Raw genomic sequence first — 24148 nt, forward strand, 5'->3', positions numbered from 1 at the left:
TGCTGTCGCTGAAGGGAAGCACAGCTACAACAGGAAACTGAGCAGCAACATCTGCCAGAGTCTGATCACATCTGGAGATTGTGACAACTGGCAGGCAGAGTATGGTCCCAATTAGGCTGACTGTCAATGTGCGTGCGTGCGTGCATGTGTTTGTGTGTGAGAGATAGAGGGAGGGATCGGTTTTATTGACAAATAAGAATCAGTAGATTTGTTTTTGCGTTGCAAAATTAGGCATATATATATATGTATATATATGCGTGTGTGTGTGTGTGTGTGTGTGTGTGTGTGTGTGTGTGTTTGTATATATTCTCTAAAGCACATCAAAGTCCATCTTTATACCACAGAGAGTGAGATTTTGCGGGAATAACAAGAAACTGGGACAACTCATTCAGGCCGAAGCCCATTAAGACCTTTTAGATTTATCTCTTTTTTCATTGGCTCATTACTGTGCGCAGGGAGTGTGTGCGTGTGTTTGTTTGTGTGCGCGCGCGCGCGTGCTCTGTACTTACGCAACAGGGAGCTTCACTCGGCAGCGGGTTCGCGAGGCAAGGACGAAATTAAAGCAGGCATTTTTTTGTATTCCATTTTTGTCTAATCCCACTGATTTCTGAAGGGATTAGCGGACCAATCATGATTGAGAGAGCGCGGGTTCGCCCGACACTGCCTGTGTGGGAGCTGTGCACAGACACTGAGTGACAGAGACACAACGCTGCGATCTGCAGAAACATTGTGAATTCCTGTTTGGGTTTATGTTCAGATCCGGAGGGGAAAGTTGCTCCTTCTTCTTCTCGCCTGCTCCGGTCATCGACCTGAGGATGCGCGCTGCGATGTCTGCGCATCTGGATCATGTTTTTGTGGATGATAACTTCAATTTGTGCAGATGCACTAGAATTTATGTCAACTTTCCCGCCATGGTCGGAACTGGAATTGTGTGTTAAAAGACAACATCTTCACTAAATACCCTGTCCAGGTGGGTTGTGCTATCCATGCACTGTGTGTTTGCCTGTGTTTGTCTGTTAAACAGAATCTTCAGTATAATGTGCCATGAAGATTAATTTTATTATAATGTTGATGTTGTGCATTTTTTTTTTCTGTACACATTCCTTGAATTTATGACTGGTTTACATATAAGGCTTTGCTTCATTGTATATTGTTTATTTTGCAAAATAACACACTTCTATTGTATTGTTTATTCGAGTAGGGGCTCAGTTGCAGGCAGCAGTTGCTTATTCTCATTCTAAAGGATTATCCTGTGCACTGCAAAGTAATCAGTGGATAAGGCAACGTGACTCACCACATTACATATCTCTTCACTCTGCAGATCAGATAAAAAGTAACCGGTAACAGAGATGTAGAACAGATACACGCGTTGCATATATATATATACATGTGAAAAAGTAAATGTGTTTTACATCCATAGGATTTGTCTGGATTTTTCTTTGCATGACCAGCCAATGGAGGAAGAGAGGGTGGAGGATAATGTCCAAGCAAAATCCAGTTCCCCTTTACCCACCAGTCTACCCATTAACTGGGCGCTCATCACCGGCCCTGTCCCTGAGCCTGTTTTCCCTGCAATCTCTTTGAGCTCCCAGCTACCTCCTCCTCAGAGTTCAGCTGTGCACGCACTACAGACCAAGGTGAAGTCAACCACACAGAGAAGGACAAGAGGGAGAGACAGAGAGAGGGAAAGAGATAGGCTGGACACAGATATGCTGGTCAGCAGTCCTGCAGGGCAGACTTCATCTGAAATCTTCCTGGGACAGAGGCCCAGAGGAAAGGGTCCGATATCTCTGCCTGCTCTCTCCTGGCGATCAGGGGCTGCGAAGAACTTGAGCAGTAGTGATGAAGAGGAGGAGGTTGAGGTGCAAGTCAGTTTTGAGATCCACAGCCCTCCAGCTGAGGCAAAAGAGGAGCAGGTGTTCCAGGGGGTAGAGGAAACTGAAGAGGAGCAGTCAGAAAGAAATGAAGGCCAGGTCAGTTTTCTGGCAGGCCGGTCTTGTGGGCTCGTGGCAGGTACCAGTTTGGAGAGTCTTTTGTCCGATAATTCAAGCAGTAGTAAGGATGACCCATCCCCTACTCCTCCACCACTACCTGTGCTCTCCTCAAGTTCTGCCACCGTCCCTGCTTCTACATCATCTTCCTCTTCTTCCTCCACATCTTCCACATCCACCAGACACTGGGCACCGCCCAAGGGCTTCTGGAGAGTTGCACGCCCAGAAACATTGCTTCTAAATGGCGTTGGCCCTCATAACATACCCTCCACGTTACCTCTGAAGGACTATACTCAGACAGAAGCACGAGCAGAGCCTCAGTGGAAGTGTAAACCAGCTGAGACTGGCGACAGGAGCAGTGCGGGAGGTGAGCTGGATGACAGCGATGCATCCTCAGAATTCAAGCACTCTGACAGCGTGGAGCGCTTCCTGGACAGGTGTGAGCAGAAGGAGGCAGATGCTGCAGACCCTGCCAAAGGACTGTACAGTTCAGACAGCTTGGAGAGCATGTCTTCACAATGTGGGGGGCTCTCGTCCGACAAGAAGCTGAAGGTGAAGCAGAGGGCTTACGCAAGGTTGAGGGAGAGACAACAAAACTACAGGGAGGAGAGAGAGCAAAGCGGAGTGGACAGTGGCAGCTGCTTTGAAGACACAACATACAATCTGGATAGTAAAGGTACGTCTCTTGAACGAAATAGTAGGCCTATACATCTATCAAATAACATTATTTGACATTACATATTGAATGTAATGTCAGAGAGGAAAACTTTGAGAGGTTAGAGAGATCAGCTTGAAACCAAGTTATAGACACGAGCTGGATCCATCTTCAATTGGTTTTACTTTTAGTTTACATATAGAACAAATCTAAGGTAGAAAGTTACTGTAAAATCTGTGATCATAATAATGATAATACCACCATTTTCAAAACAAAGAACAAAGTTGCATTGAATCTGGATTAATAAGCAATGAAATACTACAGTAATACAATTTAATAAATAAAAAAAGTAAAGGCAATAACAATGATATTAACAGCCAGCCGTTCTGTGTGGAGTTTGCATGATCTCCCCGTGTCTGTGTGAGTTTTTTTCTGGGTGCTTCCTCTCACATGCAGCTTTCGTGTGTGAGACTCTAAAGTGACCGTAGACCATGAATGTGAGCATGTTCGGTTGTTTGTCTCTGTATGTGTCGGTCCTGGGATGGACTGACAACCTGTCCAGGCTGTACCCCGCCTCTCGCCCAAAGTCAGCTGTGATTGGCTCCACCCCCCCTCGACCCTCAGAGGATAAGCTGTATACAAAATGAATTGAATATAAAAGAAAATACACGTTGGTAATAAAACGGTTCCAGAGCGAAAGAGCCTTAACTGTTAAACCTATCTATGAAATATGGTTTCAGTTGTGTCCATGTGGACAAATAACTAAGAAAACAACCATTAACACCTTGAATACACTATTTTACTCAGGACAGCAATCCCCTAATAAATGAAGGATAAATGAAGACTTGTGCATATTAAAACAAGGGTCCCACACATATCGTAGTTGTTTCATTTCATTATTTTGCAACTTGTACAATGTAGGTGGATGAAAAATGTGTGAAAAGTTTCAAATCTTTTAAAGGTTGTGTTTTTCGCATTTTGAGTGGACACAGAAATCAGTGTTGGAATATTGGTTTGGCAAAACAACGTTGTAAAGCTTTTAAAAATGTGAGTATAATTTCGCCCTCATTGGTTAGAATGTTTTCCACCTGTTGTGGCCTGAGTGCCACATTCAAGCCTTGGTTTTTTTACCTGTGATGTTGTATGGAGATGCAGTATGTAACCTGGCTGACATGGCCAGCGTGGAACAGATGTCAGATGTGCAGATGTGCATGAGCATGTTGCTATTATTAGCAGTCGGAGCAGTGGGGGAAGTGACCTGTATCTCTGTTTGTGTGCTCGTGGATCGTCTTTTTATTCATTGGGCAGCAGATTAGATGTTTTCCCATGCTTTGTATCTGTTATATTGTATACACACAAACATAATTTCTGAGGTCCTGGTTAAGGTTAGGGGTAAGATGTGAATTGTGATTAGGGGTAGGTTAGGGTTAGGCATGAATTAGTTATGGTTAAGATTAGTGATGAGGATTTGGTTTGGCGATCCTCAATGAGAGGAAGTGAAGTCCTAACTAGAATGGCGCTCAGTAGAGAACCTCCACCAAGGCCCAACAGTCCCCTTATCAAACAACATTTAAATTCACTAGATTGTTTGGATCTGCTACAGATTGCACACACTCGTAAATATCAGTCTCGTACATCCATTTATTATTCTCTGAGAAATCAACAAAAATGTTGAAACAGGCCCTCTCTCACAATGTTAAAGAGAGTGAAGAGAAATCCTTGATATGCCCCCTTATCTGGAGCCACACCAAAATTGAATGGGTTCTTTCCTGACCCATGCCACATGCTTCAATCAGGTTTTGTGGTAATTCAACCGGTAGTTTTTGCATAATCCTGCTGACTAACAGACAAACAAACAAACAAACAAACGCAGACAAAAACATAATCTCCTCGACGGAGGTAATAACGATAACTGTGTAATCTGTGTGGGTGTTTGTGTGTATGTATGTGTCAAAACCATGACAGTGAATTTTCCCTCCTCTCTCTAAATCTGACATCTCTCCCTCAGTGGTTGCATAACATCTGTTTTTGTGACTGACATTAAGGGTCATTCAGAGATAAGCTATGAGAATGTCAATGAAACTAATGGTATTAAAGTGTATGAAAATCTTTATAATCATATAAACATCCAATTGTTTTAATTATCGCTGAAGACTCTTTTAGCTGAACTCTTTCCACTTAAGACTCCAAATAAGACCAGAGCTGAACATTAATAAAGAACAGAATACACCATAACTATTGTAAACATATATGAGGAAGACAATGACTGGAGCAACTCCGTGCTCCATGTGCATAGAAACTTGGAGCACGTTTTTAAAAGCATTTACAGCTGGACATTGTTGAAACACTAAATTTAACATCAGCGCTGTCACAATCACACCATCTGGCGTTTTAATTCCAACTCACTGCATCAGCACATCTGCTAAGGTTTGTACTTTTCCTCCTTTTGTTTTAATGACAGTCGCAAGTGCCCATGGGATTTTGGACAGCTCAGACTCAGCCATCCTTGCTCAGGAACTTGAACCCTATTTGAGGTGAGCAATGCGATGCTTCTTCATGCACTTGGCAGCATTGACACACAACTCATATACACGATTTATATCCACTCTCACAGCTCCACTTTGGGAAATGAAGAGTGTATTTTCTTTTTAACCTAGATTGAAGCCAAACAACCTGCCTTATGTGCAAGTTGCAACAGATTTTTTTTTGCTTTCAAGAATAGATGTGGGCATGGAATGCTAAAAATAATAAACTGATATAAATATAGAATAATATATATTAAGCTTCTCCAATATAATTGACAAATTAAGCTCTCATTTGCAAGATATTTGCAAAGTGTTGCACTTATTGAAAGGGATAAAAATGAATAAATAATACTAAAATACACAGATAAATTGATTGAAGACGCAAACCAATAAAAACCCTTTTTTCAAAGGTTCAACATAAAGTCTCACTTCCTATATTATTTAACTGATTCACCCCATTGTTCCCATTGTTATTAAAAAGTCATTTTTATGATAATCATCATTGTGAACTACAGAATTTAACAGCTGCTTTAGATACTAAAACAAGCTGCTAATTACACGTTGTTCTGTTTGTCGGTGTCGGGGTAAAACACTTACAGGACAAAGTGTAATCTATTGAAACACAGTGTTCTCCTCTTGACACACAGGAGAGAATGAATCACACTCAGTCCATTACAAGGATAATCCACATGGCTGGTGTATCATGCTATCTTTATCACTAGGCCAGGGGATAAAGACAAGTACAGACGATGAAGCACAATACAGAGCAGCTTAGCTGCTGGGTAGAAGGATAGATGGATGCATGACGTTTCTGCTGCTCACCGCCAGTGCCACTCCCCCCAGTATATCTATCTGATATTACATAAGGCAGCTTAGAACAGCTGGATTCACTCTGCGTTAAGTCAATCTGTGGGAAATATGATGCCGCTGGATATGTAGTACACAATAAGCTTTGCACATTTGAAGACTCCTTCAGTTTCATTCAGAAAGATAATAATATAACCTTGTCTCATCATGCATTCAACGCTATCCCTCCCAACACTCTTTTTCTTGTTCTTGTTATTTATTTCCATAATAAAGCATCACTCTCTCTCTGTTTCTTGATCGTCAGGTCACTTCTTGTCATCAGTGACGAGCTTCCCCTGAGCCCAAGACATGAGCAAGCCAAGCGCCTCCTGGAGCGGGCACGAATCAAGGCCCGCTCCACTCACATTAAAGGAGATCGGCCCAGCAGACGCTCTCATTCCGATCAGAGATCCACTGTGTAAGTCGTCTACAGATGCCTGTGTGGGGAATTACTTCGGCCTTTTCACAAGTTAGATATTAAGTTAGATGAGTGTGAAGGCAGTTGTCTATATGAGTGTAAAACGTTCCTTATGCTAATCAGGTATTAGATTTATTGCAAATTGCTTTGATGCTTTGACTCTTACGATGTTTCCTTTAGTCCCCTTAGCTTCCAACCCTATGACTTCCTTTGCATCTCAACATTCCTCCTCCCTGCTTTGTCGATCCTTCCTTTTTATGCGGCAAAGCTAATGTTGTATAACTGAAAATAAGCCCTGGAACCTGACTGTGCTTTGTAACCGTTCTGACAAGGTTCGGGTTTATTCTGTTTATGTAATAGTGTATACATTATGCAGTTATGTTCCTGAAATTCTCTTTTTCTCCGACAGGAAGTATTCACTTCATTTACAATTTGGAGCATTTGCACTGGCCCCTACAGTTGTGACATAACAAAAACTGTCGTGTCAGAGACATACCTGTCGCATACATTTTTCAATTTAGCAAATCAATTATTTATTTGATCACCTGCTGCTATGAAATTATATTTTTTAATTATATATCTATGTATATTCTAATGTATTATTTTTATTTCATGTTCGCTTCTGGTTTATTTTTGCCCCATTTTCATCAGTTACTTGTGCTCAAGTTGAATCAAACTCTTTTGATTTTCTCTTATACGCCCTGCTCTGTTATTTCTTGCAGGAAGAAGCAGCAAATCGAATCTCCCAGCCCAACGCCGGAGCAGAAAGCTCTTCAAGCTAAAGATGTTACAGCTCAAACTGTGTCCGGCCCCCTCCTTGTCCCCACTCCAAAAGACACTTCCCCTGGTGAACAAGGAGGTCGATCTAGACGGTACGGTTGCTCCCCCACACGGGTACGCTTTGAGGATGAATCAGAGAAAGAGGCCGAGTCTCGGTATTTGGATAGAGTCCGACAGCGTGGGAGGACCGGGGTCCCTAAGTCGAAGAGTAAAGAAAGCAATACAGATTCTAGCAGTAGTGGTTCGGAGAAGAGCAAAAGCCACAGAAGTGTCTCCATGCCGCCCTCACAGACGCGAGAAGGTGTAAATATCAGCAGTGAAACCACAACAGTGATTAAAGAGATAATAGTGCTGGTGAAGAAATGTGAGGCCTGTGGATCTGTGGTCCGGGAACCTCAGCCAGTCTTATCACCATCAGACCCACAGAACACTGAGCCACAGCAGCTTGGCAACCCAGAGGACCCTCGGGGAAAACCAGTTCCTCGCTGGGTGCCTCCAAACAAGCCAGAGGCAAGTACTCGTCCTAAAGCTCCTCTAACTGTCACTTTTGCTGGAGCATTCGTGCTGGGGGAAAATAAGGAGAGTAGCACGGGGTGGAAGTCATCAGGATTTGGGAAACTTAGGAGAAGGAGCAGGAAAGGAGAAAGTCGGCTGGAGTCTGGCAATGGCCCTTACGGTCCATCATGGGCTCAACGGCGTAACTCAAATCCCAGGAACAGGGTCAACTTGAGCAGGGCTGTTTCATTTGCCCCTGGCAGCCCCATCACTCTTGAGCCGTGTTTGCTGGGGGCATCCGGTGGGCCCAGGGAATCGCCAGCCCCATCGTTACCTATAAAGTCAGCCCTGAAGTCAAGCTCGAGGAATCGCTCTGCTGCTAGTCAATCTACAGTCCAGTTCCATATAACAAATCAGGGAGGAGAGGGCGGGTCGCAGCATTCAACCCTCCCGGACTCTCCAGACGCGAGAAGGGAGTCCCCAGTGTCTTTAACACAAGGGGCGCCTGCATCGAGCAGCTCAGTGCCCTGTATCAGACCCTCCACTCTGAGATACTCCCCAGCCCGATTCAACACAGACATGCCTGCTGCTGAACTCTGGGATGCCACTCCAGATGGAACAGGTGAGTGGTAACTGTGGTTGAAAAGAGTTTAGGACCTGTATGTCTGTTGTTTGATGGAAAGAATCATGGATTGATAATATATTCAATTTTATTTACCATTCTGCAAAGGCAGTAGTGGGATACTTTGCTTAATATATAGTATACTATAGTAATTCAACAGTATACAAATATTCTGTTCCTGCATTTATGTTTTTTGCATTGCTAAAATACCATAGCAACAGTAAAAGTGGAGGTAGAACTTTGCCTTTTGCAAAAATCCGACTATCAAATAAGACACAATACAACGTGACAGAGCAGAACACAACAGAATGATTATTTCACATCAACTGAGTACATCCTGTATTTCTACCAACAGGTTTAGGTGGAGACACTGGTTCTGGTCCTGATTGTCGACCAGCTCTGCGAGGCCAGGCCATGTCTCGGGCCGAGGACCTGAGAGCTGAGCTGCTGAGAGCGGAACACCTGAAAGCCGAGGCCATATGGGAGGAAAACTCTGACGGGTCCAGGTAAGCCAAGATAACAACGCTCCTGTCATAGCTAAAACCATAAATCCCTTGCCCCCACCCGCGCTGTTCCCAAAATGACTTGAGCGTGCCAGTGTTAGCGGTTAGGAGATTAAAACCCTGACCCACAGTCCCTAGGATGATACTGTTGAACACGTAATGTGAATATCAGGCCAACCCTGCCCTCTTCTGGATATTTTAAAAACTAGCAGAATGATAAAACCTTTATCACAATAATCTCTGTAGTTGGTTCTGTAATTGTGTCTAAACCATCTATTGTTGCTTTACAGAAAACTAGATGGGCGGCCAAAGCTCTTCCTGCGTCGCTTCTTCTCCTCCATTGGTCTGAACAGTGTTGGTAGACTTGTTAAAGGACGACGCTCCAACAGCATGGAACAGCTCAGTATTCCCACCATCCCCCGGGCCAGCTCCACTTCCCCAAGCCCCACACGCCGACCGCAGCCTACCATGCGCATACAGAGGACACCTTCGCTGCAGACCCTGCACACAGTGAGCAACACTTCATTTTTCATGCCGTGTTGTTAATTTTGGACCTTTCTATTCTCTTGCAAATTAAAAAATCCCAATGCAAATAATGCTGTCATGCTTCCTTCCATTTTCTGTGGTAGCCATGCTTGTTGTCGTCTTGGCAGCTGCACGTTTGTACGCCAAACAAATATAAACATCTTTCTGCTCCAGCCAATCACAGCCTCTATTAGCACCATGTGTGTTTGTGGCACCAGATGCTGTTTAGTTAGTTTTATAGAGATGTTAGAGCCAAAAAGTTAAAGTTCCAAAAGTTGATGCGGTGCATTTTGCCAATATGAAAAACACAATATGTTACAGTTCCTTTTTTTGGCCACTAGGTGCTGCCACTGGCCCAACTGCGCAAAGCTTCCTCAGTGCAGAGTTTGGAGAGGAGAACAGAGCGTTCAACAATACTGGGAGAGGTGCATATACCATACGGCCTGGCACCCAGGTAGGTGTGATCGAGGAATAAAGAGGAGAGAAAGATAAACAGGAAGTCAAAATATGTGGAGTTATACCACATTACATTGTGTTACTTCATTATAAAGACAATTGGGGAATTTCTGCTTCTACAGCCCTGATAGCTCACAGCTCGAGCTTCACAGAGCCCTGAGTGTTGAGGACGTACTTCCCTCCAGAATAGTGCGTCCAGTGGGCCGGGTCACCCAGGCTTTCCCTGATGGGACCCTGCTCCTGGAGCTCGTCAGACCCCCAAATGGTCCTTTTGGGTTTGTCATCTCCAGAGGCAAAGGTCGACCAGACACAGGTAATGTTTTAAAACAGTTTCCTGTGATTTGGAGTTGTTTTACTCCCAACAATTTTGCAATTGTTGTGGGAAATATATCACAATATATGTAGAATTGTTGCTTCTTGTTATTCTATCAATTTACCTTGGCTAAAAACTAGCTATGAGTATAGATAAAGGTATCACAACACAGGGTCAATTTAGCAGAAATTCTAATAATTAAGTCCTTCATCATGGTAATAGCCTACACACACACACACACACACACACACACACACACACACACACAGACAAGATAATCCTTTATTAGTCCCACTATGGGGAAATTTACAGTGTTACAACAGTAAAGAGGGAATAGTTGATTACACATTCAGTAAGGGTAATAAATAAGTTTTAAAAAATACAATACAAAGGAATTGTAAAAAAATTGAAATATGAACAATGTAAACCAAATATATAACTATGTCACATTATTACACATACATGAAATTGAAATTGGATAGTAACCGATTATTGCACAATTGAATATTATTCCTACAGATTGTATTTCTGCTGCATGGGTCACTAATCACAAAGCCATCCTCTGTCTCCTGTGTCTGTCTACACCTGCTTTCCTCAACTTTCTAAATTCTATTTTCTTCCTCTTACCCTTCTCTTGTCTCCCTCTTCAGGTGTTTATGTAGAGAAAGTGGGTGACGGTGGAGGCGAAGGCACCTACGTGGGCCTCCTCGGCATCGGCGATGAAATTCTGCAGGTGAATGGAGAGGCCGTGGCGGGACTCACTCTGGACCAGGTGACGCGGCTCATGACCAGGGAAAGCACCGCATCTCTCCGGATCATGCCAGCACGACGCAACCAGCGCTGACTGGGAAGACAGACGCTGGCACAGAGCAATTTCTCCTGGGGCCTCGGTTTATAATTCAACAGTGCAAACACTGCTGATGGACTCTAGGTAGATGTAATGTGTATCTCAGTGCAATTTCACACAGGGTCAGAGGTTGATTACCTATTAGTGCAAACCCATGTTAAACAGTATGACGCTGGACTTGCATTACCATGGCAAATCAATAAAATAACCAAATGCAAAACCAAACAAAGCCTGTTGTAGCAAGGACTACCCAAATGATTTCAGATTATTTACTGTGAGTCTATTCCAAAATAGAAATACTGATTCAGACACAGCACAACTTGTGTCTGTGCATAGGTTTGGTTTTTATGGTCAGATAGGAATATATTTTAACTGCACTTTTCCTTTCTTGTGAGTTATTTTGCTCTTTCTAACATAACATGACATTTTACAACCACATTAAAGTTTTTCTTTGTTCCTGTTAAGTTTGTTGTTCATATGATTGCCATGTGTCAGGATGTCCCACAAATTATATCTTGGCCAGAACCTCAAAATAAAGAGCTATATCATACATTGGTGCCCTGCGATGCAGCTGCATCATAAGATATGTCTAAAAATAAGTAGCTTGTAAGTAAACCTTGTTAGATTATAGATCATATTTCCCATGGGGTCCTGCATGGTCACCTCATTTTACTTGTGCTGTCACGGATTGCTGTATGAAATTGATATTGGTTCTCTTCTAAATAAAAAAAAGTTTTATTTTTGTCAAATGGGGAGTTTATTCTGGTGCAAAACATTTTGATGATTAATCATGTACATTTATGTCACAGAAATGATCACATAGCCACAAATTGTCACACATTGTCATGGACACATGTAAATGATTCGAACTTGGAAAATGATTTCCAATTGCGCAAGATGTTTTTTTTCTTTAATTATCCATTCCACCTGGAGGCCAATTAGACCTTGAATGGACACATTTCAAATCATTATATTCATAGGAGAGATTACCAAGCAGGATGTGGAAGGTCGTGCAAGGGATGCTGTTAAGGACCGGATGTAGGATGATGGTCGTGACTGCCGTCTAAAGGTCGTGACTAATTGTAGGGATCGGTGCTTATTTAGCTTTAAAAGGTGCGTTTTATCTCTTCTATCATTTGCCTTGTCACGACTGGATCGGTGCAATTCGATTTTTTTAAATGCAAACTACAGTTTTGATCATTTAAAAGCTGCAAATGTATTTGTCTGCAATGAAGACAAGATACGTGGATGGGGAATCCGTTGTTAGGGTGTACCTACCGCCATTTAGGCCGTCCTGGATGTGCTCTGATATCGTGTCACCGTTGATGTTGCTGCCGTTTTATCTGATGGCGCAGAAGCCGATGCGCTTTTATCTCCTCCAGCCACGACTCCCCCCATGGACCCCGGGGGAACCGCCGAGCGAAGCCCCCCGACGCAAACAATGACAAGCAAAAGCGCATTTATTTATTACCTTATATTTATTTATCTATTTATGAAGAATTAATGTCCATTCAATTAACGTGACACTATAATTAGACCCCCTGTCCTTTGTAATCTATTGTATCGGTGGCACAGTTCGCCTCAAGCCGCAGAAATTTCATATGAATTAAGGGATTAACTCTTTTTTTATCATGATGATATAAGTGATAAATAAAAAAATTAAAAAAGGTAAAATACACTGTGATGTCATCAGTTACCTCATCAGAAATGATCTTTGGCAAAAAAGGGCCCTTTTTGTTCAAAATACCAAAAGGTCAGAAGCTTCACCTGCGCTTTTGTTTCCTACATCGCCACAAAAAAAGAAGAAGAATTAAAACACCTCATGTATACAGTATAAGCTACTATACCTCACGGTGTTACAGGCCGTTGCTCTGTGCCTGTTTGCTTTTTTTTTTTTTAATGCTTTGCCCTCCACAAGCCTGTATAGCCCACGACAGCCAAATAATAATGAATCATTTCATAAATAATGGGTTTAGGGGCTTATCGGGAATGAAGAGGCCGCTGCCGTGCGCTTATCTCACTCGGCCACATTGCGGCCTGTGTTCCGCTCCCCATACTGAGGGAGCGCACTGGATGCGGCGAGAAATAACTCAGCTACACACACACACATACACACATGCACACACACACTCACACACACACTCACACACTGCTCCACAACTGGCAGCAGAAAAAAAAAAAAGAAAAACCTCAGACATGGATGACCCACTCACAAAATGGCTCCACTTACACAGTAACATCAACAACACGGCTGGAACGGTAAGTGCTGAAAAATAAAATAATAAGAAAACATCTCTTTATGTAAATCGGAGCATTCGTTGATCCAAAGGGCTGTAATTGGATTGCGATCGTTTCCATTTCATTGGTGTCACGTTCGGAGTGTTTAGCCTATATTTTTCTGCCATTGTCCGATCGCGGGTGGTGGAGACTGTACGGGATGTAATAACGGATGCGAGGCCTATGGAGAATTCCCAGAAATAAAAGTGCGTTTTTCAGAATTTCGTTCTGCTGTCGGTGTATAAAGGAGTAGTCTTGTGAGGATTTTTTAATCGAATTAAGAACCAATGGAAACACTTCGCCGATGTAGCCCACATTCAGTGTGTCCTGCCTTTGATGTTCAGCTTAAAAAACAACAGCTCCATGGCCTTCACCACGATTAAATGAAAATGACACGACCATCTCTAATAACTGTATTAAAAGGACCAGATCCGAGTGTTTTTTTGTTTTTCAAGCTACATGTGGATTCACTGCAGGCAGGAAAAAGGAAGGGATTTTATTTATTTATTTAAGGATTGCCTATTAGCAAGCTCCAGCCATAACCTCTCTACAAGACGACGAGTTTCACCTCCAAATGAAAACACAGCTGACATTCTCCTTGTAAAATCATAAGGGGGCAAATTCATGTAAAGCTCAAAACGTTGGTTAACGGTATAAACTGTCACTATAAACTGGTGTGAAGGCCAAGTGAAGATAAGAGATTCATAGAAAAAAAAACAGCCAAGCATAAACCACAAGATAAAACTATGAAGGACAAGTTTAATAACTGTAAATATATACCTTTATATTTATTAGAAAAATGTGCCACTGGGGCAAATTTATAATGATACAGTTAGCTGTTCTAACCTAGCAAGTTTCACTTTTACAAAAGCTCTCAAACCTTCAACACCACACAAAATAATTTGACTTTTATTTAAATTAAGTTTTCATGGCATATAGGTGGGATCAATAGTGGAACAATTTCTATATTGCAGGTTTACATGTTTTAGATTTATCCAACAAAAGGCAAGAATAATAAAAGAAGATTGTAAATAATATCCAGTGAACTGTATTTTATACACTCCTCGTTTTGGAAATATAAAGTCTGCCTTTGATTGAAAAAATAATAATGCCAATCATGATAATTTATATTATAAATATTTACTCCTAAATTTGGCTGCAGTTATAATTTATATATCCTTATATATGATCCACTTTAGTCTAACATGGAAAGCATATGCGTGGTTACGTGGTATATTTACACCGTAACAAATAATGTCTTGGGATGTGAATTAATCGATGAAAATCTCACTCAGGAGTAGAGGACTTGAGCGAGTGAAAATGATGGAAAAACGGCAGCCGGAGCTGTGTCCTGGAAGTCCCGACGCAGAGCCCGGTCCTGGAAAACGGGAGGACTCCTCCATTATCTCCAGACAGAACGGATGCAAGGAGGACGAGGAGCCGAGGAGAGGGGAGGCGGGGGAGTCGAGGGGAGGAGGCTTCAAGGGGGTAGAGGAGACGGATGACGTTCCTCTGCAGAACTCGCGCAACGGGACCAGCATCAGCATCATCCTCAATGGCGTTGCCAAGGAAACTGCCTCTCACAACGCCCTTGACCTGAAAAGGGAAGTGCCGGTGATCGAGCTCTCCAGGAGGGACGCTATAAAAGCGGTGGAGCAGAGGACTGAGAGCCATTTGGTGCCGATCACGGAACTTCGCAGACCTCCACCGCTGCCGCTCCCGCTGCCGCACCGAGACGACGCTCGAATGGTCCAACTGAGTCCAAACGCGTTTCCTGTCCCGGCTCGGGCGATGCTCTACAACCTGGCGCAGCCTCTCGCCGCCATCAACAGGTAAAGGTGGAGGCAGAGAGGGAAAAAAAGAAAAGTCTGAGAGTTTCATGATTGCACGTTTCATTTGATCATAGGTGGTCACCATAGAAACTTTGGAGTCTGATGGATGCTGCCCTGAACAGGCTCCAGCGAATAGATGCTTGTTGGGTTTGCATTATGTTGTAAACAAACATGTATGTGGATGTGGAACATTGAGAATTGGCCTGTGTGTGTGTGTGTGTGTTCCTGGTGTAAGGAGTGTGGGGTGTGTTCTGAGTATATGTAACAAATTAAATGAAAAATGCTCGATATCATGTTTTTCTCATACACTTGTGCACCTTTTTTCTGCTTTCTGTGGCTGTAGTCTCGGAGGGGAGTCGGATCAGTACAGCATGTACCCCAGCAACAGGGTAAAGCGCCGCCCGGCGCCTTATGAGGTTGAACTCGACGAGGGTAGGCACATTTTAGATCTTTATAAGTATGGTAAGACGCAGTTCTGCTGTGTCCTCCTTCTGCCAATTTAGTCCCCTACATGTCCACTCCTCATCTTCATTGTCATTCGTCCACTGACATGGATCTATACTGTACCTAATCTGAGTGCTGCAGAAGATGTGCTGCAAAAAGGACACTCAGCTTAAGTGTTTTACCCAAGAAGAATAAATGCATCATAACTCATGGTATGAATGGATGCGGATAACGTGTCAATGTCAAATAATGCTATACCTGCGTGGCATTAAAGTGAAATCTATTCAGCCAGATTGGGGGTTTATTTCATTCGAAACATCCTTTTCCACCGCTGCCCACTCACTGCCATATGCAGAGGTGGAGGATGGGGGTGCTGCTGCCTCCATGCCAAGGTTTTACTGCAGAGTGGGCTGAAGGATTAAGATAGACTGGGTGTGTTCCAAGGGCGACAATAGCCTGGAAGACACCATTGTCGGGGGTGGAAGGATGTAACTACCTGCAGTAGGTTGTTTTTTTTTAAGAAAAAAAAAGAATCATACTTCAATAAATAAAAAGTAAATAGAATATGAAAGAGGGAGCACACAGTCTCCCCGACACCCTTTCCTGGTATGACATGCTTCATCAAACATTACTTGGCACACAATATGTATTTATGGTACACATATATTTTTTTCGCAAGGCCCAATAGATCCTGTGCCTTCATCTAAAAATCCATGGTTAAACAGAGGACAATTTTTTAACTTCATTCTTTAGTTAAATTCTGGGATTATTAAACTTCAAAAAAACTTCCTTTAAAACCTATGTGCATCTCCCACTGCTACTTCATACATTTTTATTTTTATCTTTTATCAATTGCTTTATTCTTCTACCCAGTGCATGATCTGTGTGAGCCCAGCCTTTCATGTTGTTTGTGTAATATCTTACACTGATGCCTCTTTTCCAAACCCCCTAAGTAGTCTCTTTCTCTCCCCTTTTCCTCCACTAGCTGGCCAGCCAAAGATTGTTCGCCGCATCTTTACTAACAGCCGCGAACGTTGGCGGCAGCAGAACGTGAACGGGGCGTTTGCGGAGCTTCGCAAACTCATCCCCACTCACCCTCCAGACAAGAAGTTGAGCAAGAACGAGATCCTTCGGCTTGCCATGAAGTATATCAGCTTCCTCTCCAACCTCCTCGAGGACCAGGACGGAGGGAGGAATGTTGGCAGCACAACTGATGGGGAAACAGGGCTGCTGGTTGGGGCCCACGACGGGGGCCCTCAGGGTGGCCCACATCAGGACACAGTGGTAGGCCTGGCCAGGGACGACCTCCTGGAGACAATGTCGCCAGGTTCAAGCTGTGGGAGCCTGCCTGATGGCGATGCCGAGGGCAGCCCTGAAAGCTTTATGGAGGACCAGGACTCACCTCCAGCTCCAAGGACTCTAACAGCTTCTCGTGGGACTGCGCTGCATCTAGCTGCTAGGGATCTGAGGCGCAATGGACGGCCGTTGGATGGCTCCAGTCGCCGATGATGCTGATGCCAACACACCACGGACACAACACCTGAGACTGGAAGAGAACAATGAGAGAATCTAAAAAAAGACATGGATATGCTCAGGACCTGTTAGCTTGGAGTTGTCAGTGTAGGAAGGAGAATCGAGCGTGGCGTCCAAAATGGACCATGGGCACAGTAGACCTGAGGTAGCACTGATGAACGGCTTGGTTCGATTGTGATTGAATTAGATCCAACTAAAGACTTGTAAATTATGCATGTCTCATGTCTTTAACTGGACTGTGGCTTATGACTTTCTATGTTATGAAAGTCCAAAGACTGGATTCTCTAAAAAAAAGAAAAAAGAAAAACACACAAAGAAAAAAAAGAATGAGCAAAAAAAAAAAAACCAAACAAAGACTTTTGATGTGTAATATGATATTGATCACATTATGGCGCGGCTAGAATAGAGCTTACATGCTTACAGATTGCTGCAAATAAATGGATCTAAAGTGTAACTGAATAAGCCCAGATTCACGCCCAACAAATTTAATGTGTTAGAGCAATGACACAAAAGTGCATATGCCTCGGTTGGAGGCCGTAACCGAATGGACCGGACTATCCATGAAGTTGCCCATGTGTTGTAAATAGCATTATATTTCCACGGCACAATGTAATAACAGTGACTCGAGTTCAAGTCATGTGGTTGAAGATGTACCGTAGCGTGTTTGTCAATGGGTTTACTAGCAAAACAGTCTTTTTATGAGACGGGGGAAATGAGGATAAATGAGAGGAAGTGTCGGAAATGTAAAAACAAGCAACTGAACCTAGTACATCAAATGTGGTACCATTTTAATTCTTTTTACACTTTAAGGTGGTGACAAAAAATGTACACCAAATACAGCAACAGACAGGTAAACTATTTCGCTGCCTGGGACGAGTGGCTCTATCTATTTGAAATTGCTGTGGAGGTACAAGACATGCAGTGTGTTTCTTAAAGTGTACAAACTATGGGTCGAATGAAATCATGAGATGACCCATGCAGTCCTTTTGATATGAATGTCTCTTTCAGTGTTTTTTTTTTTTTCTCTTTAAACTGTAATGCAGTTGTAGTTTAGTAAGGTACACAGACAAATCCCTTCATTGCCGCATTTCACATATACGCATACAGGCAGAGGCACGCGCACATACACACACACTCACACGCTAGAACACACACACACACACACACACATACACGCACACACACAGTGTTAATATCATAATGACACCAGCAGTTTTCTGACAAAGACAGTAAAGTGCGTTGCTTGTTATTCTGCTTTTTTCAGCAGGACTTAATAGTAGCCTCTATTGGTACCTTTGGTAACTATGGTATTTTATGAATTGCAGTAAAGGGACATTGTACGTTTGTTAATGACATATTTGTTGTAAGATAGCTGTATCAATAAATATATCCAATGTTAAATCGATGAATTTTATACAAAAAACCCTTGAATAAAACAAAGAGGAAAAGCCTTGTATTTGATCTCACTCAAGCGAGTTGTGGCTCTTCTTGACTCGGTTCAGTTAATTTGAGTTCAAGTTAAATGAATTCAGATCAGTTTGATGTGGTTCAATTAAGTCCAGCTAAGTTAATTTCTCTCAATAGAAACACTTTTGTCGCATATTGCATCATTAAGAACATTTCTTCATTATATTCACTTTTTCATAATTCCAAAAACCTAATTAGCGTAACCCTTAGAGGAAGATAATGGCATACACCACACAGCTGTTTTCCACCTTATCTGTACAGTGTATAGTTAAAACCACATGTCTACTTATGAAACTCCCCCCACGAGACGCTGGAATCCTCACTTCCTACCAACAAGTGACAACTTCCCTTGGAGGTTACCGTGGCTCTGTGACCTGCAGGATATCCTGCCATTGTGAAAGTGGTTTTGACAGCCCGCACACTGTTGTGTCTGTACACACACTGTGGAACCACCATACTGATCGAGACTCCTGCCGCCCCGGCAAGCGATTCACTTACGCAATCCAAAAGTTATGTGTGGGCCCTGTAGTGATCATTAATCAGAAATTAGCGCCACATTTTTCTCAAGTCTACTTCCTTTACTTTTACACAGCAGACTTCTCCACCAGTACCTCAACTGCATCAGCTTTTTGCATGTTGCTAAAAAAGAGGAGAGTTGCTTCCAGAGAGCATCAGAGACATCCAGGTGTTTGGAGACCTCTCCTGTGCTCGGCTCTGGCTGTGCTGGGACTCCTCTGAGGGCCTCTCCAGGTTAATGCCTGCCAAACATTTACCTGCTTCAGTGTTCCCGACTCTCAAAAAGACACAGACTCACAAAAAAAGAGAGGGATACAGGGAGTGTATATGAGGAACTCAGAGGGAGGGAATGAGAGGAGGCCTGTGCTCGTGTGTGTGTGTACATGTTTGTGAGTGTATGTGTGTGCTCTGCATAGATCTGTGTGTGTGTGCGTGTGTGTGTGTGTGTGTGTGTGTGTGTGTGTGTGTGTGTGTGTGTGTGTGTGTGTGTGTGTGTGTGTGTGTGTGTGTGTGTGTGTGTGTGTGTGTGTGTGTGTGTGTGTGTGTGTCTGTCTGTGTCTGTGTGTGTGTGTGTGTGAGCTGGCGTGTGTGTATGTGTGTGTTTATCAGCTCAGTGCAGATGGGTGGCAGAGTGGCTCTTGCAGCCAAATGATTCAGTATGCTAATGAGTTGTTATCTGTGGTGCTGCAGGAACAATATACTGTCTTTCTCACAGTGGGAATCCAGCCTGCTGGGAGCAGATTACACTGCACACACCGCCAAGGTAGTTATTTATATTTTCACAGAGTAGTAGAAAATACATAAATGCGCACATACACACATATCCACAGATAGGCCTATAAACAAACAAGCAAAACAACATTTTAACACACACACACACACACACACACACACACACACACACACACACACACACACACACACACACACACACACACACACACACACACACACACACACACACACTACCACTGCCACCAACAGCAACATAATTATGGTGGAATGTGAGGTAAATTTGTGTGCTTCACCAGTAGATGGAGATGAATTTCTAGGCTTCCCTCTTTTACAGGTTTGACTGTTCTTTGACTGTATTCTTCATAAAATGTAAATATTAAATGTCTTTTCTCATCACTCAGAATTGCAATTGAGAGACATTTGTAGCTCTCCAGACTTTCCATCATTACAAAATGATGGAATCAAAATGAATCCCCTTTGGGGACTAAAATGACACTTGTGATTCTTTGTAAAATTCACAAATTATATTAAATTACACTTTTTGGAAGAAAAATTTGGATAATGAAGATGTTTTTTTTTTTGTTAAAGAGACAAATAAAGAAAAATGAAGGCTTTTATAATGTTAAATTGGACATTATCAGAAATATCATCCTCTAAAGTTTATTGTGTCACAGACTGTTATGTTATACTTTTTTGTTCTAACACCGGCTGCACACTCTAAACACTTTGTTTGCCTCAGAACAGCAGAGGATATAAACACATTATGAAGATGGAATAAAAAAAATTGCAAGTAAAATCAAAACGTATAAAAATGAATGAGACATGCACACATTATTACTCTTTAGTATAGTTGATAAATGTGTATGAAATTTGCATTTCTTGTAATTTCAAATCAATCTGTGAGTTGGAAATATATTAATTAATTAAAATAATTTTATTATGATTTCACTCCTGCTTTCTGTCGCTGCGTCTGAACCGTGTTGACTAACAGAACATATAAAGGCACTGAACCAAATTCAAATGTTTCATCAGCAACTGAGATGTGGGGAATAAGATGTGGGCGTAAGAAGTGTCCATAAGAATTAGCTTTACCGCCCTGTTGTGTGGAATGAAAGCAGCAGGCAGTAAGTGTACCAGAACATGTTGAGTCTGTCTTTTGATTTGATGAAATTGTTCTCTCTCAGATTATCTCATTTATTCAACTTCCTATTGCTTGTTTGCAACATTTTTAATGCAACATTCAGTCTGACACCTGCACTTATTTTATCATGCACGGTGCTTCTTTTGCAAAACTTGGGCATCTTACTCCCTCTAGTGGGGAAACAAGTGCAATTATGCATCACACAACTTAATTTATTTCCACATTTGTATTGGCTTCACTGACACTCAGCTTATCTGTCTATTCTCATGACTAATGGCTTTTAAATTAGCTTCTAGTTCTGTTTCTGAGTAAATAACTCAAGGGTCATTCATTTCAAGCAAAGTGATTTTTAATGCATTGTTAAGTGTTGCATACAGAAGTATAACCAAGCCTCATCCATCTCCACAAATACAGCAGGGCAAGCAGAGCGTTTGGTTTGATTAGCTCGACAGCAGCAGAAGCAGCAGAATCAGCGGAATCATATTAGTTTGAGAAAGCAGTGCAGGAGGCTGAAGGCTGTGCGGAGTCTACGAGAAGTCAGAGCTCATGAAAGGTCAAAGGTTTCAGTCACAGGTTTTCTACAGCGATAGGTTTGGTCTTTGATCCGGGGTAAAGCAAGAAGCCGGAGAATGTGCTGTCGTCCTCGGTACTGGAGTAAATCCCGTTCCAGTCCCTGAGCGTCTCCAGCCACACCTGGTCGCCTTCGTTCAGCTCCAGCAGTGCGAGGTTGGACGCCTGGTCGATGTCTTGGCCGTACAGAGAGTCCCGAGTCCGCAGCTTCCGAATCCCGTTGACCACCAGGGCAGCACGCAGGGGCCGGTTTCGCACAGTGATGTGGTAACTGAATAAGTAGACCCCTGGGTGGGTGACGTTGAACTTGCTGAGTGCCGGGTCCCAGTGCCCCTCCCCATTGTAGAAAACCTTATCGAACTTCACAGGTAGACCGGGCGGGGGGAAGGACCTGCTGGGGAACAGACCCACGCTGAAGGCAGAGCGAATCTGCTCCACACTCTCACCTTGTTGGCCTTTAATGCCCCGAGGCCCACGTCCGCCTTTGGGCCCGCGTTCCCCCCTCAGCCCTGCCATACCCCTCCCGCCTAGAGGTCCTGGGGGCCCTCTCACCCCAACATCTCCCTTCCCTCCTGGAGGCCCTGGCTCCCCTCTCTCTCCCTTTTCACCATAAGTTCCATTCACTCCTGGGGGGCCTTTCTCACCTCTTAGACCAAGAGGCCCAAGTTCGCCCACATCACCTTTCTCTCCTCTCCCACCCGGTAAACCCTCGCCTGAAGGTCCTTGTTCACCTTTCTGACCCTTTGTCCCAGAGATCCCCAGGGGACCCATGGGCCCCTCTCGGCCGGTGCTGCCCATAGTCCCATTCAGGCCAGGCTCTCCTCTTTCTCCCGGGTCCCCTTTCAGACCACTGAAGCCACGTTCACCTTTCTCTCCTCTTGGGCCAGAATCACCTATGTAGAGAAGTTATGTTAGTTTTAGGAAAACATGTTTTAATGAGAAAAAAAATGTATATCTTCATGTACATATGCAAAGTGTATTTAATCATATGATTAAAACAGATTTGGTAATAACTGAGTGATTTCTATTGAAGTTCTCATTGAATTCTACTCACCTTTTTCTCCTGTTCTTCCTGGGATCCCGGGGATACCAGAAAGTCCTGCAGGTCCTTGATCACCTTTTTCACCTGTGGTAGTTTTGATAATTAAAGAGTAGAAAGGGACATAACCACAATACTGCAAATATTGAAAGACAAGCAGAAACACGTATTCAAGAACTCTCTCTTTCTCTCTTCAGCCTTATAGTACCTAAATCGCCATTGAGTCCGTTGGCTCCGAGTAGTCCTGCTGGTCCCAGTGCCCCTCTTGGCCCTGTTTCTCCGATCCCGCCTGGCAACCCTGGAAAACAGAGAAGATGAGGAAAAAGGGCAATTTCTGACATCTAAAAGTTGATTTCCATGAACTATCTTACCTGGAGGGCCCTTTTCTCCTGTCGGTCCTGGTGGCCCTCTCTCTCCGACGGGCCCTACGGGGCCTTTTTCTGGAGGACAGCACTCACAGAAGTTGAAGAAGCATTCATTGTAATCGAGGGTGTAGTTACCGTCGGCATTCCCCAGAGGAGCTATGGCGTCTGTGGGGAACTCGGTGGAGTAAGCTTCATTAGAGTAGGTGGTGCTGTCTGCTGGGGACAGGGAGTAAGTGTCCATCATACCCTCAGTGGTCTCCTCCGTGTTCTGGCTGCTAGAGGTGGTGGTTCGTCCAAAACCTCCACCCCCACCTCCACCACTGCTCCCGGCTCGTGGGGGCTTCTTGCTGCTTTGAGGTTTGCGTGTGGTCCTGGCACTGGAGGTTGACTCGGCCATCAGGACCATGAGGAGAGCAGTAAGGAAGATGAGGCGAGTGGAGAGCATAGTGAGAGCTTCGGACGGTGTGCTGTGGAAAAAGAGGAAGTAAGAAGACAACACACAAAACAGGTGCAGCAATGTGAAAAAGGCCGTTTCTACTGCAGATTAAAATGTATTAGGAAGCAACAAGTGCCTCTTACCTGCTGATCCTGATAGTGTTGAGTTTTCACTCCATCCTCCTCAACTACTGATGTATGCAGCTCACCTCCTTCCTTATATTGCCCTGAGTACAACAAGTGCTGCACTATCAAGCCAATGACAGAACAAGGGACAGAAAACACTAGGGGATATTAGGAGGTAGCTGGGCTGGCAAGAACAGATTACGTGACTCCTGAGGGATATGAAATAAAGCAGGTTGTGCACAAGGCAAGACATTATTCTTTGTGATATGGGATATTATTCCAGAGCCCAAGAGTGTGCACGCCGCTGAGGTGCTGCTCACACACATGCTTGCTTTGTACACAAACAGGAGACAATACAAAGTTATGAACAAAGACACATAACCACAGAACATGCATGCTCAAACATGCTGAATGCACACGAACAAGCTCAGACATTATTGGTAATGAATCATAGAGTTACTGAGGGCTGCACCTCATAGTGATCACACCAGTTGGCAGGACCTCAAAAGCAGAAAATGGATCACCCTACACCCAGTGGGAGAAGGATCAATGTCCCAAAACAGGCGGCGTGGCCACATTGATCCAAACATTCACTCCCCTTGATCTAAGAAATCCAAATAACCAGTAAAGATCATTGAAACCCAGCCGCACTGAACCAAACCTCATGTCTCACAATGAGTGTTGGATGTAGT

General features: G+C 43.4%; 3 protein-coding genes across 4 annotated transcripts; 2 read left to right on the forward strand and 1 right to left on the reverse strand.

Moving 5' to 3' along the window:
• The first annotated feature begins 409 nt into the window (after window positions 1-409).
• On the forward strand, window positions 410-11725 carry si:ch211-13f8.1. Its single transcript, XM_035169882.2, has 10 exons — window positions 410-970; window positions 1421-2667; window positions 5108-5180; window positions 6283-6435; window positions 7158-8332; window positions 8688-8838; window positions 9126-9345; window positions 9702-9814; window positions 9939-10129; window positions 10780-11725. The coding sequence occupies exons 2-10, from the start codon at window positions 1455-1457 to the stop codon at window positions 10971-10973; spliced, it is 3483 nt and encodes a 1160-aa protein (XP_035025773.1). The 5' UTR covers window positions 410-970; window positions 1421-1454; the 3' UTR covers window positions 10974-11725.
• Window positions 11726-13087: 1362 nt separating this feature from the next.
• tal1 (T-cell acute lymphocytic leukemia 1) lies at window positions 13088-18528 on the forward strand. Of its 2 annotated transcripts, none has more exons than XM_035169891.2 (4): window positions 13088-13235; window positions 14549-15085; window positions 15429-15517; window positions 16515-18528. In XM_035169891.2, exons 1-4 carry the CDS (start codon window positions 13093-13095, stop codon window positions 17036-17038), a joined length of 1293 nt encoding a protein of 430 aa, XP_035025782.2. In that variant the 5' UTR covers window positions 13088-13092; the 3' UTR covers window positions 17039-18528. The 2 variants fall into 2 exon arrangements, with proteins under 2 accessions (XP_035025782.2, XP_035025783.2); XM_035169892.2 differs by having other exon boundaries at window positions 14555-15085.
• Window positions 18529-21426: 2898 nt separating this feature from the next.
• otol1a (otolin 1a) lies at window positions 21427-24092 on the reverse strand. The gene is made up of 5 exons (XM_047342010.1): window positions 23475-24092; window positions 22902-23362; window positions 22739-22828; window positions 22546-22617; window positions 21427-22384 (listed from the first exon to the last, which is right to left on the reverse strand). The coding sequence occupies exons 2-5, from the start codon at window positions 23338-23340 to the stop codon at window positions 21489-21491; spliced, it is 1497 nt and encodes a 498-aa protein (XP_047197966.1). The 5' UTR covers window positions 23341-23362; window positions 23475-24092; the 3' UTR covers window positions 21427-21488.
• Window positions 24093-24148: the final 56 nt, after the last annotated feature.

Source organism: Hippoglossus stenolepis, chromosome 11, assembly GCF_022539355.2.
Source record: "Hippoglossus stenolepis isolate QCI-W04-F060 chromosome 11, HSTE1.2, whole genome shotgun sequence".
Classification (NCBI taxonomy): Eukaryota; Metazoa; Chordata; class Actinopteri; order Pleuronectiformes; family Pleuronectidae; genus Hippoglossus; species Hippoglossus stenolepis.

Coding starts and splice junctions, on each gene's coding strand:
- si:ch211-13f8.1 (XM_035169882.2), top strand. CDS start 1,455: ATGGAGGAAGAGAGGGTGGAGGATAATGTCCAAGCAAAATCCAGTTCC. Junction 8,839..9,125: donor GAAAACTCTGACGGGTCCAG/GTAAGCCAAGAT, acceptor GTTGCTTTACAG/AAAACTAGATGGGCGGCCAA. Junction 9,815..9,938: donor CCATACGGCCTGGCACCCAG/GTAGGTGTGATC, acceptor CTGCTTCTACAG/CCCTGATAGCTCACAGCTCG.
- tal1 (XM_035169891.2), top strand. CDS start 13,093: ATGCACACACACACTCACACACACACTCACACACTGCTCCACAACTGG. Junction 13,236..14,548: donor TCAACAACACGGCTGGAACG/GTAAGTGCTGAA, acceptor AATCTCACTCAG/GAGTAGAGGACTTGAGCGAG. Junction 15,518..16,514: donor TGAGGTTGAACTCGACGAGG/GTAGGCACATTT, acceptor TTCCTCCACTAG/CTGGCCAGCCAAAGATTGTT.
- otol1a (XM_047342010.1), bottom strand. CDS start 23,340: ATGCTCTCCACTCGCCTCATCTTCCTTACTGCTCTCCTCATGGTCCTG. Junction 22,618..22,738: donor CGGACTCAATGGCGATTTAG/GTACTATAAGGC, acceptor AAACTACCACAG/GTGAAAAAGGTGATCAAGGA. Junction 22,385..22,545: donor AGGAAGAACAGGAGAAAAAG/GTGAGTAGAATT, acceptor TTCTCTACATAG/GTGATTCTGGCCCAAGAGGA.